Raw genomic sequence first — 15,991 nt, 5'->3', positions numbered from 1 at the left:
ATCTCGGGAGGCTTAAACAGTAAAGAAGGATTAAGGCTCCAACATTTTTTTTCTCACTGATGTAGAGATTACATACTGGTTCTGTTTGAGACAGCAGAGATTTACCAAATTTACCAAAATGCTAGTCTAAGACTGAAAATGTAAGGTATTACATTGTAGAAATTTCTACATTTTCTAAACATCCAAGTACCAGTACTTACTGATCTTCGATAACCTTGGCAACACCTGTGTACTCATGTCGGCTATGTGCGAAACCACCATAGTGGTGGGCGGATAGGTGAACATCCAAAGGATTTCTCTTTGAGTGACGTACCAGACTAGACACGTCCCTTCTCACCTGTAAGGTAAAGAACCATCAGTAAGCATATGCATACAGTAGATACATAGTCAAAGTGAGTTGTAGTATCTTTGTCTACATGTTTGGTGCACCTTGTGGGAGTGCTCTGGTGTTTGTTCAGATGAGTCTTTGCTCTCTTTAGCTATTGTAACAGCAGGTCTCTTTACTGGGCAGTCCTGTAGTGACACCTTCACATTCTCACTGTAACGCTGGAAATCTTCTGGCTCTATATCTCTATCATGCCTGGAAAAAATCCACATCACACATTTCTGTAACTGACCACAGTGTTAAATTATTAATACAAATAACATTTTTAAAATGACAAATTAAGGACCATTCATTAGGAGAGTGGGTATTATTTGTCAAACAAATGTAGAAATGAGCGCAAATTCGAGCGTAGCACTGCTCACATCTATACTGAATTAATCGCATGTTTCCAAAACTGTTTGCAATTATTAGATATCCATTAACCAATTAACCCACTCCTGTTTAAAGTACCAGTAGTCTCTTCAGAATTTCACAACTTTTTGTGATTTTTTTTTCGATAAAAATAACAGATTTCCTGATGGTAATTTCCAAAAATTGCCGGAATTTTTTTTCTCCGTAAAAAAGGATAACAGTGCTTGTCTAATATGAAATTAATTTTTAGAAGTTGTCAAGTAATATAGAAAGCTGTCACACAGTGGTTGTAAAAACTGGGTCACAGGATGAAAGAAGAATGTTATTAAAATAATGAACCACTTCAGCCGCGTATATGTTTCATAAATGTTTGGTATTAATGAGATCCCTTCGTGGAGACCTATCTGCTTCAAGAAACTATTAAAGCACCAATGAAACTGGCATGCAGGTATTTGCATCTGCCGTCGCCTCCCAGCCGCATGGGTATTTAACGAGAGGCAGGTGCAGTACCAAATCAGCTGTTTTCGCTGAGGAAGCCCAGCATTAGTCCCCGGCCGGTATCAGCAGTGGAACAGCAAACTGTGATGACGTCTCTGTTCCCTTCAGGGAACGAGGGTTACATACTTAACCGAGACGTTCCCTTTCAATTGGTCACTACGACATCACGGTGTGACCAACGAATTGTGTATCCTTACAAAAGCCCCACTGAAGCTGATCCTTCCAGTGCCTGTGTAAACCTTCCGACTTCTATCTTAAAGAGGCAGAAACCTGGGCTTACTGCAGAGAGGCCGGTTACTACTTGTTCCTAAACGATAATGAACTACGATAATGAACTAGGCAAACTGGGAAGTGAATCCTGCCTGGGCAGAGCTAAGAATGCTGCGGAACCGACCCTAAGGAGTTATACCACTGGGTGGCACTAAATAGCCAATAAGTCTTTAAGCGTGAACTCTCTGAACTGTATCACATACTAGAGAGAGAGCTCCACTGAAAATACACATATAGGAACCCTCAAGGGGGTGCTATCCGGTGCCTAGCCAAACACAGGTTTTCAGAAAATATAGCTAGCGAGAGGCTGACAGCCGATGGTCCTCAACATCGGCCATCAAGGCGATAGAGGAGAGTAAAAAACCTTTTTTGTGACATTTGGACCCTTTTGCCGTTGCAACTGTGCAGCACCAAAATGGAGCTGCAAGCCGACACCCGAGCAGACTCTGAGTGTTCCTAAGGAGAGAATACGAGAGGAAACCGTCTCGATAAGAACACTGTAAAACCTAGTGAACTTGTTAGGTGTCGCCCAGCTAGCAGCTCTACAAATGTCTGTTAGCGAGAAACCACAAGCTAATCCCCAAGATGATGCCACACATCTTGTAGAATGCACTCTCAACTAGAAAGGGCATGAAATGCCCAGCTTTTTATAAGCAAGGGTGATTGTGTCCGCAATCCAATAGGACATCCTCTGCTTGGTGACAGCTTTCCCCTTCTGCTGGCCACTGTAATAGACAAAGAGCAGCTCTGAGGTCCTAAAGCTTTGAGTTTGGTCCACATATCTACGCAGTGAGTGTACAGGACATAACAAAGCCAAAGCTGGGTCTGCCTCCTCCGGCGGCAGCGATTGCAAGTTCACCACCTAATCTCTGAATGGAGTGGTGAGAACTTTTGGCACATAGCCAGGCCTGGGTCTCAGAGTTATACTGGAGTCAGCAGGTCTGAACTGACGGCATGAATCATTGACCAAAAATGCATGGAGGTCCCCTATCCTCTTAACGGAGACCAATGCGAGGAGCGTTAAAGTTTTCATAGAAAGAAACTTGATACTCACAGTATGCAGAGGCTCGAAGGGGGTGTCCTGAAGGACTTTCAGCACCACAGACAGCTCCCAAGGAGGAATATAGGGAGGGCAGGAAGGAGTATGATCGAGTATTCTTAAAGTATGCTCTGGGGTTTTCTGGTTGAGAAGTACACCTGTCAACAGGTTCCATTTCCGTGTGTAAGTCTGTCTCATAGATGGCGCTCGCACGGCAGAGATGGTGTTAGATACCACTTGCGGTATATCACTTAGAACCTCTAATGCCATACCTTAGTGCCATAATGTGCCCCCTTCTTAAGAAAGAAGGTCCTTCCTCAGGGGAATCCTCAAGGGAGGAATGAGAATGGAAACCTGTTCTTGTAATCCAACACGGCGCAACCAGCAGAACGCGCTCCTCTGCCTCACTGACTTTTCAATGTCTGTGCAATAAGACATCATTCTCGAAGCTCGTTGCTGAAACGAAGGACTGTACTGATATTCTCACCTCTCCAACGCAAAGGCGAGAAAAGGCCTGTGTCGGGGGAGTTTCGAGACATGGACAAATGCATTGAAATATGCTTTTGTATGTCAGCATCTTGGGTACAATGAAGTAAGGGCTGTAAAACCCAAACCTTATCTTAGTGGAGGGATTGGCTGGATCGTGCGGTGCCTTCAACTAGTGCTGAACGATTTGACCTAAAATCAAAACCTCGGTTAATTTAACATTTAACATCGGTTACGATTAATGAGCGATTATTATTATTTTTTGCCTCATAGTTCGCTGGCAAGGTTTGTATTTTAAATATGCTAATTTTCTATTGAAAGGGCATTTGTTGTTATCTTTGTGATTTTAAAAGAATTAAGTGAAGAGAAAAGTATTTTGTGTGAAGGTTATTTATTTAACCTTTTGACTTCAACTGAAATCAAAGCACACATTGCTTGAAATGAAAACAGTCACATTTTAGTTTACTGTATACTGCAAGTTTCCTAAAGAAAAAGTAGAAAACTATTTGTAAGTCTAGTACTTCAGGGCTCCAGGCTAACTTTTTTGTCATTAGGAGAACTGTACCCCCTGACTGAAAATTTAAGGAGCACAAGCAGAAAATTTAGAGCACAACTTAAATCAGCATGCAATGCAATTATTAATTAATATGCAATTTACATTTCCCCCCAAAATAACTGCATTACTGAAAAATACTAAATTTGAAATTTCAAACTTGACCATATGCAGTTGCTGCACATGTTATTATGCACAACTGATGAAACTTTCAGAATAGGAACTTATGAACCAGAGAATTATACAACCCACATGACTAATTCTAGCCATAAGATACATATACAAGTTATATCCAGATAATGAGATGAGTGGCAGGATAATACACATTGTATCCTTTACACGTTTCTTGTCTTCTATTCAGTGTTCCTTAACTGGGCACTGCTACACAATACCTTTACTTTCATCTATAATGATTTGGTGTTAATGTAGATTAGAAGTTCTCCTGTTCTCTCTCTCTCTTATCTCTGCCATGTCTAATTAAACTTGTGCGGGCGCTCCCGCGTCTTCTCGCGGTTCTGAGGCATGTGTTGACTTTTCTCGGGCTGCGTTGACTCATCGGTAGATTCAACTGAGCGCAAGGTGACATAAAACTTTTACGCGTCATGCAAATTTGCGGTAAAAACCCGTTCGCGCATTCCGTAGTTTTATCACGCGGCCCGCACATGCGCGACTACGTATTTCTTTGGCACTAAACGATCTGCTCAGTTAACACAGTGTTTGAGTTCTCCTCCATGTGTCTCTATGCAACTGACTGGATGGGGCGGATCCACGTAACCTCACACGCAGTAGTATGTTTTAAAGGGAAAGTATTAACAGGATTAAAAACCCAAATAAACGACATGAAAAAATAGGGTCGGTTAACGTTTCTGAATTTCGGTTTTGGTTATTTTTCGATTAATAGTGCAGCCCTACCCTCAACATCTTCAGAAGAGCGATCCCCTCCATCTTCAGGTTGCTCATCTCAGGGCTGCTCGGCCTTACACTTTCCACCTCATTTAGTCGATTGAGTGGGCGAGACGGGCTGCTTGCGACCGGTTCCTTGCTTTTTTATAGAAGTGGCAGAGAGAGCAATGGGGATGGCCGCTGCAGGGCACCCTCAGCGAGAGGCAGACTGAGGGGCTTGCGGTTGGCTTGCGATGTGGCAACACTGGACACCGGAGCATCTAGGAGCTGTATGCGGTCCTGCTCACGCATGTTGGCCAGGCACAGCCAGAGATGCCAGTCTTGGACCACCAAGGTGGACATCGCATGTCCGACGGCCTGGGTTGTGACCTTGGTGGCTCTCAATGCCAGGTCTGTAGCCGCACACAGTTCTTTATAGACCACCGAATCGTGACCCCCTTTGTGCAGGTCACGCAGAGCCTGGTGAACCTGCAATAATGCCATGAAATGAATGGCAGAGGCCACCTCCCCACAATCACGGTAGGTACATCCCATTAGAGCAGAAGAGTACCTACCGGCCAGTAAGGGAAGGGTTGGCCTTTCCCTCCAGTTGGAAGTGGACCTGGCTGGACACAACTGCATTGCAACCAGGCACTCCACCAGAGGATACCGGTGTTAGCCTGGCTCCGCCCTCCTACGTGCTTCCGCTTAATTTTCATTTCGCTTCAGTCAAGGCCGCCTTAATGCACGGGCTTACCTGGGCTGAAGCCCAGGGGCCTCCGAAGTTCAAGGGCCTCCCATGTTCGCGTTCACGATGAGCTGAAAATGTCATTTTGTTTTGTAACTTGTCAGGTTTTCTGTCAGTCACTCTAATTGCACGTTACATGTCTGCTGATTGGTCCGTTGTAACTTACCGTAAAATAAAATATCAGACGTAACAGATTTTTCTATTCCGCTTAATGTAATTAAGTGCGCGTTGTCAACTTGACCTTCCTGCACGTTAGACTGAGTGTGACAGAGAAACGGGAAATAATCCACCAACAAATGAAGTCATTTCTGAAATTTCATATTAAGCACTAGTGAGGTACAGGTCTCTCTCTCTTTCGCGCGCGTGCTCGCTCTCTCTGTGCTCGTGACGTGCAGCTGAGTCTCTGGCATGCAGAAGTCTCTCCAAGCGTGCGCAAGAAACGTTGCCGCTAAATAAAGAAAAGAGTTCCCGCACATAATGCTGTTAGTTGTTATAGTTTACTCGCGTTTATATCAGTGACGCGTGCGCAGCTGGAGCGATGTAGTTTGACGCGACGTTAGCTCACAGTACACACATCTGTTGGTTTAGATTAGAAAAACGACAGAGATGCAACGGTAAAGGTGCAAGTCTAGAAAGTAAAGAGGGACAAGACCATCTCAAATGATCATCCCCAAATAGCACCATTATAATCTCCTTATCTAAAGATCTTATACAGGTCTGTTTTGTGCATATTCATGCTTGTTCGTTTTACATGCTTATGTATGCATAAATACTAAATACAATGCATACTATATCTTCAATAGCCTACAAAATAAATAACTGATTAAAAAATAAGATTTTGTCTATAAAGGCTTATCTTTTGTTATCATTAATGCATTTTCACTTTAAAACTAACTTTAACTTATTATATGCTTAAAACTGTGCTGAGCATTTGGTTAGTGAGTGGCAATGAATTTTCTGCAAATTTGTATATTCCAAAACCTATATAAACATAAAGCTTATAAACATATATACTTTCACACATTTTGGTTTTATTATCACCACATGTTGCTGTGTGTGGTTGTTAAATAAAGTGTCTTGAGTTTATTCTTAAGTGGGCTCAGTGATATGTTAATGATATTATGGTGTTTTCTGGGTCAAAGAGGGAAAACTCACTGTTGTATGTCTCGAAAGAAACTAATGCATTTTGTAATGTAGATTACCTAGATATTACACTTAAAAAAAACCTATAAATCGAGGGTATGGGGGGCCTACAAAACCTCTCAGCCCCAGGGCCTCACATTAGGTTAAGGCGGCCCTGGCTTCAGTACTACATCTGGAACTGCTCTGTAGAGTTTCGTTTTCTCCTGCAAAAATCTGCAGGTCCAATCAGCGAACAGAGGGGGGTGGCTAAGAACAATGACATTGAGGTCGTGCGCCATTTGAGTTGTAGTTCAGTAATGGCAGCAGAGAAAGACGTGAGAAAAGCTATTCGGTTCTTTTGCAGAATATACAGAAGTTAAAGCTGGAGCAAGAACAATGTTTGCTACGTTTTGTTGGTCTGATCATTTGGACTTGTTGTTTCCAGCCGGTTTTGGCGCATGACATACGTCACGACTACACACGTCACGACCACAAGTTAGCGATTGGTTATGGCAGATTCAGAGTGACTTTGGGGAGATCCAATAGTTTTAAACTTCGACAGAAGACACTCCTTAAAGGAAGTAACGCTATGCAATGGAGAGTGGCCAGAATCTCTATACAAATGAAATGAATGTACGAGAGTCTGGTTGGACCAGGCTATACCGGTGTAGCCCTTAGCGGCCCCGCCGTTGAGGGAGATGAGGGGTAGGGTCTGATACAGCCATTTCTGGGCAGAAAAAGGATTTTTCCATGACCATGTCAACTCCTCATGGACCTCAGGGAAGAAAGGCTTGTGGCTGGGACTGTGCTGTTCTGGCAGTCCCAAAGTACCAATTATCAAGGCGGGACGGTTCGGGTGGAGGTGGTTGATAACTGAAGGAGGGAGTCGATCCGAGTTGGCATCCGAGAGTGACTGCCTCCCCTACGATGTTACGGTCGACATGGAATCGAGGGTGGCACCTCCGCCTGCGGATCAGGGTGCTGAACTTGAGTGCCGCTAGACAAGCTAGCGGACGAGTTCCGAACCTTTATACACCGGTCGTCCCTCCAGAGCTTCATGGCAGCCTTCTTAGAGCCAGTAGGCAACGGAGGGGGGTGGTGCTCCCAGAGGTATGCCACCCGACCATGCAAATCCACCATAGTCATGTTCTCACAGATGGAACATGAACTATCACGAAACGCTGCCTCAGCATACTCAATACCTAAGCACGAGAGACAATGATCGTAGCCGTCTCTGGAATTCATTTAGAGACCGCATCCAGACGTAGCACACAGCCAGAATGTCAACTTTAAAATATCAAATTATGCAGGATCGCAAATAATGGAACATTTTGATGTTTTTGCACTGTGTTTTGTGAGCGGGGTATTGCGAAAAACCGGAGGGACTGAGTAGTGACACTCATAATGTGCTATTGTGTTATTCTGTGATTTAAAATTTTCTAAATTCATTTCAGGATTCAATTTCAAGGCATCTCACTGGGTTTCAGAGCATTGCTGTTGTATGTAACTACATGTGAAATTGTAGATGTTTGTAGTATAAAGGGCTGTTGAATAGAGTATGTGTTACCTGCTTATGTATGCATAACTGATACAGCCAGTGAAATTCTGTATAGAGCTTGTTGGAGAGCCTCCATAGAAGAAGGTCTTAGTTGTGTTAGCTGTGTTATCAGACTCAAACGTGGAGGCCGACTTATTCTTCTCTTGCTTGTCTTTGTCATCAATGTTTAGTTCATACCTATCAAGAGATGACAAAATAAGAATTGATTTGCTGTTGATTAGCAATGTACATACAAGAACACATTCTCAGTTTCATTTGATACATCTACATCAATTATTCAACAGGAAAAATGTTGAGAGTAAGCAACTCACTTTTGATTGGTCACCGTGGCAACTAGAAAATGTGTTTCTCCATCATTGTAATTGTTCTTATGTGATCTGACTCTGTTTCCTTTGAACTGGAGCACCACAGCACCATTCTCCAGTGAGAGAGAAAACTCATTTGTCTAGAGGAGAGAGGGGGGGGGGGGGGTAGAGGGGGAGAGAGAGGGGCTTGATAACATTGGGTATCAGATGGAAATTTTCCCAACCCATCCCTTATTGTAGTTTCCAAAAACAGTTTCTCCTATGTACAAACCAAGAGGGTAAAACTGGGTATAACTGTCATGATCCTGGCTTTATGATCCTAGTCTTGTTCTAGTTTTATGTCAGGATCATGACAGTCATGACAGCACAAGTTCATTGTTGTTTGTTAGACTTTGGCCATGTGCTGTTTCCTGTCTCGTCTCCTGACTCCGCCCCCTCATCTCCTTGTTAATCACCTTATCATTGTTTCCTCATTGTCAGCTGTTCCCCTTTTTTGGATTGATTTGCTTCCGTATTTAAGCCCCTTGTGTTTGCTGTTCTGTGCTGGTTCATTTTGTATATTTGAAGTAAATGGCAAGTCTTGTTGTAGCTAAGTCAAGTATTGAATTGAAGTTTAATGTCAAGTTTATTGGTAGTTTAGTCTGTCTTGTGTATTGTTTGCAAAGTTCTTGTTGTCTGCCCCCTCGTGGGTTTTGTTTTCCAGTTTTTGTTTAATAAAAGTGTTTTGTGTTGATCTGTTGTCTGCGTCTGGGTTCTGTCCAACCAATTCCTGACAACAACTAGGCAAATTAGATAATAATAAAGACTGTACCTCTTCTTTGTGGTGGAAGAGGAGTCCATTGGGCTGTAGTGTTCTGAAGTTTAGTCCTCCCTCAAAAGACTGGAATGGTGAGATTTTAGCTGTGGAGCCCAGGTATCCCTCACCTGTGAAATATGCCTTATGGGACATCTGCAAATAGAAAACCACCACAGGATTTCTGTAAGTCCTATTCATAGCCGAATAGACAACATCTATTATGCAATTTACTTTCTATTATTATTACATTATGCAGCATTGTCATGCAGCAATTGTGGAGTCCAAAACAATTTTCCTTTCGAGGACAATAAAGTATACTACTACTACTACTACATTAAAATTATTATTTTATTCAATCAAAATGTGTCAATGCCTTAGTCAGTGATTTTTTTGCTGTTTGAATCTAGAATGTCTGTGTTTTTCTCTGACCACCAACATAAAAATTCCCATCCAAATTATCTTTACTGTATAAAAGGGGATCAATGTAAAAGTCATTCTGGACATCCTTTTAGACCACTAAAAGCACCGTATGGTCACGTGAAAAGGGCAATATGATACAAACTGAGTCATGTGAAAGCACAAAATGAATGAAATGGTAGAAAGCAACTTAAAGCTTTCTAAATACCTAAAAGATAGAAAGAATTACGAACCACAGCCAAATCTGTGTTCGCAGTTTAGATAGTTTGGGGTTGATACAGACACAAGTTTGATCTCAGGACACTTTTCAGTTCTTTTCCTTTTAATATCCTATTCTTTCAAAATACTTGTGATCCACAGATGGGCATTTTATGTTTTAACTTTAAAACTCGGAAGGAAGCTGAACATTCAAAAAGTAAACACTTTCAGCCTTTTAAAGTGGAGTGACGCCCCATTTAAGTGGCTCTGTCCTTTAATTCAATTAAATTACATTAAACATCAAACAAAATAGTTATGTTACATACAAATGATTCCTCTGGACATCCACTGCTGATGCCGATGGTTCCAGGCTCCTCAAGGAGGTTAAAATCCTTCTTCTGAAACTGGAAGCTCTTCACACAACCCTTCAACCCAATCAGAGATGACAGCTCAGGCCTGTGGGACATTCAAACATGGGTAATTTCATTTATGCATTTGGCAGACACGTTTATCAGCCTTGTAGGTATACTTCAGTGTGTGTTCCCCTAGTTTGAACCCATGACCTTTTGCTAATGTAATGTAATGCTAATGTAATGCTCTACCACTGAGCATATTACAAATAGCAAAGTATTGATTTAGCATGAACCTTCCTCTCATACTTGTGCATTACCTTTATAAAATATATAAAATATATAAAAAAAGGTTGATCTTACACATTTATCACAAAGGTTCTCACCTTGGAAACTTAATGTGTGAGGGAGCTCCTCCAATGTAGATATCAGAGAACGGGAATGTTTTTTTCTCATTTTCTATGGACTTTACATGACTCCTGTCTACTAGCAGAATGATCTTCTTAGAATGATGATAAATCACAGACACCTGAAAAAAGACAACTTGTTAAACCTGCAATGTGTCCCGCCCGCAAGCACATTTGTGTTATTTGATGAAGACAACATCTTAGGGGTGATTTAAAAACACATTTAAAGACTTGATCTAAAGATAAACATTACCTCATGATATTTGGCATCATTGATCTGGAGTTTGGCTATGTCACTCTCCATGATGACAGGGCCGTTGGTGAACCCAAAGTCGTATATGAGACGGAGAAATCCATTTTTCAACTCCAACACAAAGAAATTAGCCTGCGGAAGTTCATCATGAATTCATCCAAACATCCACAGTTAAATAGTTGCAAAGTTTATTATTTTGAATTTTGAAGTAAATTACTTTCAGATACATTATATTTACCTCCTTAACCATGAGGAATAGTATGCCATTGTTGGAAACAGTTCGCACTTCTATATCAAATCGAGTGACAACTCCAATTCTGCCTCTTCCTTCAATGTTAGTGACTAAAGCAAAACCAGTGCCATCAAACAAATAACTTGTAACATCACTCTGAGAGAAAGCCAGCTTATCTCTGAAAAGGGAGAATGTAATGTATTAACAGACCATATAAGTGCCACCTTTCACATCACTCATGCACAACATCAGCTTCTGTGAGAAACAAAATATTATGAAATGGGTCATGAAAAAGTTACAAAACGGGTGTAAAAAGATCAGGTCAGTAACAGAACACAGATATTATATGGCATTTTACACAACTAGCATACATGTTGTTTACCTATTTATGATAAAAGCAATTAGTATAAAAACCTCAATTTTTTGGCAACTGTAAGATATGAAACACATACTTTTATTTACATAAGATTTCATCAACCCATGCTCATGATTTGTATGGCACGAATGAATAGTCCGCAGTGTGAAACGTTGTGCAATACTTATGCTACTGTAGATTTCTATTTTGCATGCATGATAACGCCAGTCCTTCCTGTTCACTAAATATGACACATCTTTTTGTGTCATTGATTTTATGTATTGTTTTCTCTCTTTTTTTTTAAACCATTGTCTCTTGGGTTTGAGGATTTGGGATTTGCTTTAGGATGGCATTTATATAGGTTATATAGGACCACAGTCGCGTGGAGTTGGGCTTAAAATTGGGGGGTTTGGGGTAGGATGTTATTTTACAAAAAGTTGTTTTAACTACAAACCCAAGCGATGGTAAAAAAAGAGAGAGCAATACACAAAACAACACAAAAAGATGTGCATATGTATTGGCATATGCATTGCACGACTTTTCACACTGTATGCTATTTATATGCAAATCATGAGAATGGGCTGGATTTTAAATAGCATGAGAAGAATGTACTGTATATATACAGCACATTCTTTTCCGTGGCATTCTTGCGGATATGTTACTCAACTGCTTTTTCCTATTGTTAGATCAGGTCTCTGCGATCAACGATCCAGCCCCGGACGCCAGATCACGAGGGGCGTCGGACTGGGGGTAAAACCATTACTGATTTCTAGGGCCCCAAGGGAAGAGAGGGCCCTTGAAAGTCTGGAATATATCTTATTTTACCTGGATATTTTCATTTTCTAATTAAATTTCATAATGAATGTCAGATGAAATGTAAAGTTAGTGTATTATTGGCTGAATAACTGTTAAGTCAAATTGGAAGAAAGATTGAATATTCCAGTCCACTAGAGGGCAGCGCTGTGTTACTGATGTGGAGCAAATAAATGGTGAAGAAGAAAGCTTCTTTGTCAATTGAAGGAAGAATCAATGGCTGTGTCGGAAAACTCAAGGCAGTGACTCGTTGCCTCGCTGGCTCATGAGGAAATGACTTCAGAGGAATTAAGGCAATTCAGAGAAAGACTTTTGGACGCACTTCAAAGGCAGCGTGTTTGAAATATGAACAGAGAGCGCCTTTGTGATAACTAATCACATATTTGAAAACTACAATACTATTTTCTTTCTAAAAATGCAATTAAAAGGTGTAAAAAGTGAAAATCTACCTTTATTTACACTAAATTTGCACTCCAGTCGCTTCCTTCGCAGCCATTTTATTTTTTCAATCTTAACCAGGCTCGACCAATCACATTCTTATTGTATGCTCACACCTAAGCTGGGTCTGAAACCATTCCCTCGTTCACTCATTCACTATTCCCTATATGGGGAATGACAGTTGAGTCCACTATATGGGGAAGAAGCAAATGAAAACGAGTGAGCGATTTCGGACACTGACGCAAATATCATGCGTCAGAGAGCTGTCGTAGTGATGTCCAGTTCGTGAACGAATCGTTCTTTTGAACTGGTTCTTTTCAGTGAACGACTTGAATCAGTACACCTAATCGGACTGAATCGTTTAAAAAGTTTGTGTCTCGAGAGAGCAATCATCCACAAGTTACTCACTTTCAGATGTGCTCGACAGTCATTCCAATTCTAATTAAGAGAGAGTAATCCGTATCTAAACTCGTAGAAGCTCTCCCCAACAGTATCACTGACTGAACCGAGACATGGTGAATTTGGTTGATACTGAGCATGCGCAACAAACATACTGGTTTCCAAAGTCACCGATAAAATGAATACCTGAATCAAGAACGGTTTCTATCGGACGCGTCCGACTTGATGAGCCGTTAATATACTGCGCATGTGTTACTGAAAAGCACAATACAGCGACTCTCGAGTCAGGAACAGGTTGCTGCATTTACGGAGTTACCAGTTCACTGATTTGAGAACAGTTTCTATCGGACGCGTACGAAGAACTAAAGAACTGTGGATAGATACTGAGCATGTGTGAGCCAAACAGTACGGACATCAGTGAGTTGCTGTGCTAATACTGTAGCTGTGCTAAGATGATTGACAGACATAAAGTACGTTTTGTTAAGTATTTTACCATAAAACTTACTGGAAATATGCATGGTACAGCTAATTATATTAAACACAGTTTTGACTAAAATGTATTTGTTAGGTTTGTGTGTGTGTGTGTGTGTGTGCAGATTATATTTTAAGTTATGAGCTTGATCATGATTTCTGTTAAAATTTTTTGAATGTGCTTTAGTTGGACAACTAAATAATAATAAATCAACCATACACGACTTTACTTGAATTTTTTGATGTATTTTACCCTCCTGGATGATAGAATTAGATGCAAATGACGTAATTACGTAAAGTAGGTTAAAGAACTGGTGATTCGGATTTTTGAACCAGTTCTTTGAAACGAACTGTCCGAAAGAACTGATTCGGACTTCCCATCACTAAGCTGTCGCAGAGATTCATCATAAACACCTGTGTGGCTTTATTGATTGTGCTGTGAAATGGTAAAGTTTACTATCTTACTGTTTTTCACATTTGTCATGTTTATTGTATTAGTTGATAATAAAGAGAACAAAACAACTGCTTATAATATTTATTTACTGCTGTTTATTTATTGTTTAATAAAAATGTGTATTAGATTTTAAATAAAAGATAACGCTGTAAGATAATTTCCTGAATAAATATAGCACCTCCCCAAAGGATACTGCATGGGGGCAAAGTGAGTGCTCGGGAAAGCAACTCTCTACGATTCACAGTGGACTTCCCACTGAGAAACATTTGGGTTTCAAAGACACACCTTTAGGGTGTCATACATTTGTATTCTTATTGTCTCAAAGCAAACTGTATATGAAATGCTACATGCACAAAGAATCTAAAATCTGTATCTTATTTGTTTTTCATTGAAATATCTCATTGCAAGTGGTTACAATGGTCTCACCCATATAACAACAGAATACAATGTTAAAGTATATGTGAAACTTCATTCAATGTTAATAGACACCTCCCATTCCAAGCATAAACCAATCACCCACTGTGTGCAAATTAAGGACAGCCCTTGGTTCTACAACAACCAATCAGTACCAAATTCCTATATGCTTTGTTCTCTGGTTATTTAAGGAGATGTGTAGAAGATTTAGGCGGGACTTTCGATATCTAGAAATGTACCCCATGTTTCTTTTTATTTTATTTTGAGGAATCTGTAACCAGATCTTCATCTCCTTACCAGGTATGCAACGGTTTTTCGTTTGTTTCGTATTTGAATTGGAATGTAAATTGGCTTCTGAATTATGTTTTACCTACCTGGTTAATAAATTGTTAAGTTTTGCATTCATTCTAATTTGCTCTGTATTATTGACTCTTCTAAGTTACTATAAAGAATGATTAGTCCTCTGTTTAGGCAGGGAAGATTAGCATCACATGCTAATATTGGTGAACCTCTATTATAACTGGGAAGCCTCTGTTACTACAGGGAAGAATGAGTTATCCTCTGTTTAGGCAGGGAAGATTAGCACTGCAGGCTAATATTTATTATCCTCTGCTATAGTAGGGAAGTATTGGTTATCCTCTGTTTAGGCAGGGAAGATTAGCACTATATGCTAATATTTGTTATCCTCTGTTATAGTAGGGAAGAATTGGTTATCCTCTGTTTAGGCAGGGAAGATTAGCACTATATGCTAATATTTGTTATCCTCTGTTATAGTAGGGAAGAATTGGTTATCCTCTGTTTAGGCAGGGAAGATTAGCACATGCTAATATTTGTTATCCTCTGCTATAACAGGGAAGAATTTGTGTATGCGACTGTAAGAGCTACACATTGATGATCTAATGAATGAGTTCAATGTTAACATGAGTAAATAGAATGATCAAACGTTTATCCAAATTCCAAAATTACATCAATTTGATTCATATTACAATACGTTTTATATCTTTGGAGTCAGGTGTAAAGTTGCGTAACGTTAATTTGTCTTTATAAGCGCCGGAAAAGACCGAACGCGCTATAACCCTTCGTTTGGATTCCGTCGTTGGGCCAAACGGATGGATGGGGTCATAATTGTTCCCCTTACAACGCAATTATTTTTCATTTGTTTATTTTCAAAAAGCAGAAAATAACTGACAACAAGAAGTAACAAAAGTGTATAAACCTAAATGTTTGGTGTTTACTGTCAGTATCCCTCAGCTGATTCAAGTTACGCATTCGTTTCCAGTTGCATCATAGGAAATATGAGTGAACGAGTGTACATTGAATGTAGCCTACCCTCAAAATCAGAGTGCATTGTGGGTAAAAAGTAGTGAATGAATGTAGGGAATGAAGTTGTTCACTCAGGGTTTGGACACCACTACAAAATGGCCGACACCCGATATAGTGCACTATATAGTGGATTGGGAGCGGTTTCAGACACAGGTAGCTCAGGAGACAGGAAGTAAACCAAACATTGAATTCGGACATGCCTTGATGCCTTCCTGCCTTGGAAAGCTGCCGCAGAAGGCAGCAATTTAGAGTTTTCGGATGCAGCCAATGTGAGTTTGGTGTGCACAGATTAAGGTCAAAAGACCTGAAAAAATACCATCAAATTGTGGAGAGACAGCTGGTAAACATTTAATACTTTTTTAAATGGATTGATTACTATTGATGTAGCAAAATTGTTTGATAATTAATGAACACCTCATCCTGTTTGTTGAAGTATAAAGACAGGTATGTTTATAGAATATATTTCATGTGCTA

The 15,991-nt window shown here is 40.3% G+C and overlaps 1 protein-coding gene across 1 annotated transcript in view; it reads right to left on the bottom strand.

Moving 5' to 3' along the window:
* Window positions 1-15,991, bottom strand: part of lama4 (laminin, alpha 4) — a 79,250-nt gene that overhangs the window by 8,361 nt on the left and 54,898 nt on the right. Inside the window, exons 34-42 of the mRNA XM_073855510.1 lie at window positions 10,857-11,028; window positions 10,619-10,750; window positions 10,345-10,487; window positions 9,935-10,064; window positions 9,009-9,146; window positions 8,204-8,337; window positions 7,902-8,069; window positions 430-580; window positions 201-337 (exon numbers count right to left, since the gene is read on the bottom strand). Coding sequence (XP_073711611.1) covers window positions 201-337; window positions 430-580; window positions 7,902-8,069; window positions 8,204-8,337; window positions 9,009-9,146; window positions 9,935-10,064; window positions 10,345-10,487; window positions 10,619-10,750; window positions 10,857-11,028 — 1,305 coding nt within the window. The remainder of the gene's footprint in view (window positions 1-200; window positions 338-429; window positions 581-7,901; window positions 8,070-8,203; window positions 8,338-9,008; window positions 9,147-9,934; window positions 10,065-10,344; window positions 10,488-10,618; window positions 10,751-10,856; window positions 11,029-15,991) is intronic.

The sequence above is a fragment of the Misgurnus anguillicaudatus genome, chromosome 18 (genome assembly GCF_027580225.2).
Source record: "Misgurnus anguillicaudatus chromosome 18, ASM2758022v2, whole genome shotgun sequence".
NCBI classification, from domain to species: Eukaryota; Metazoa; Chordata; class Actinopteri; order Cypriniformes; family Cobitidae; genus Misgurnus; species Misgurnus anguillicaudatus.
The sequence above is the reverse complement of the archived record's forward strand: the minus strand, read 5'-3'. Positions and strand labels throughout refer to the sequence as shown.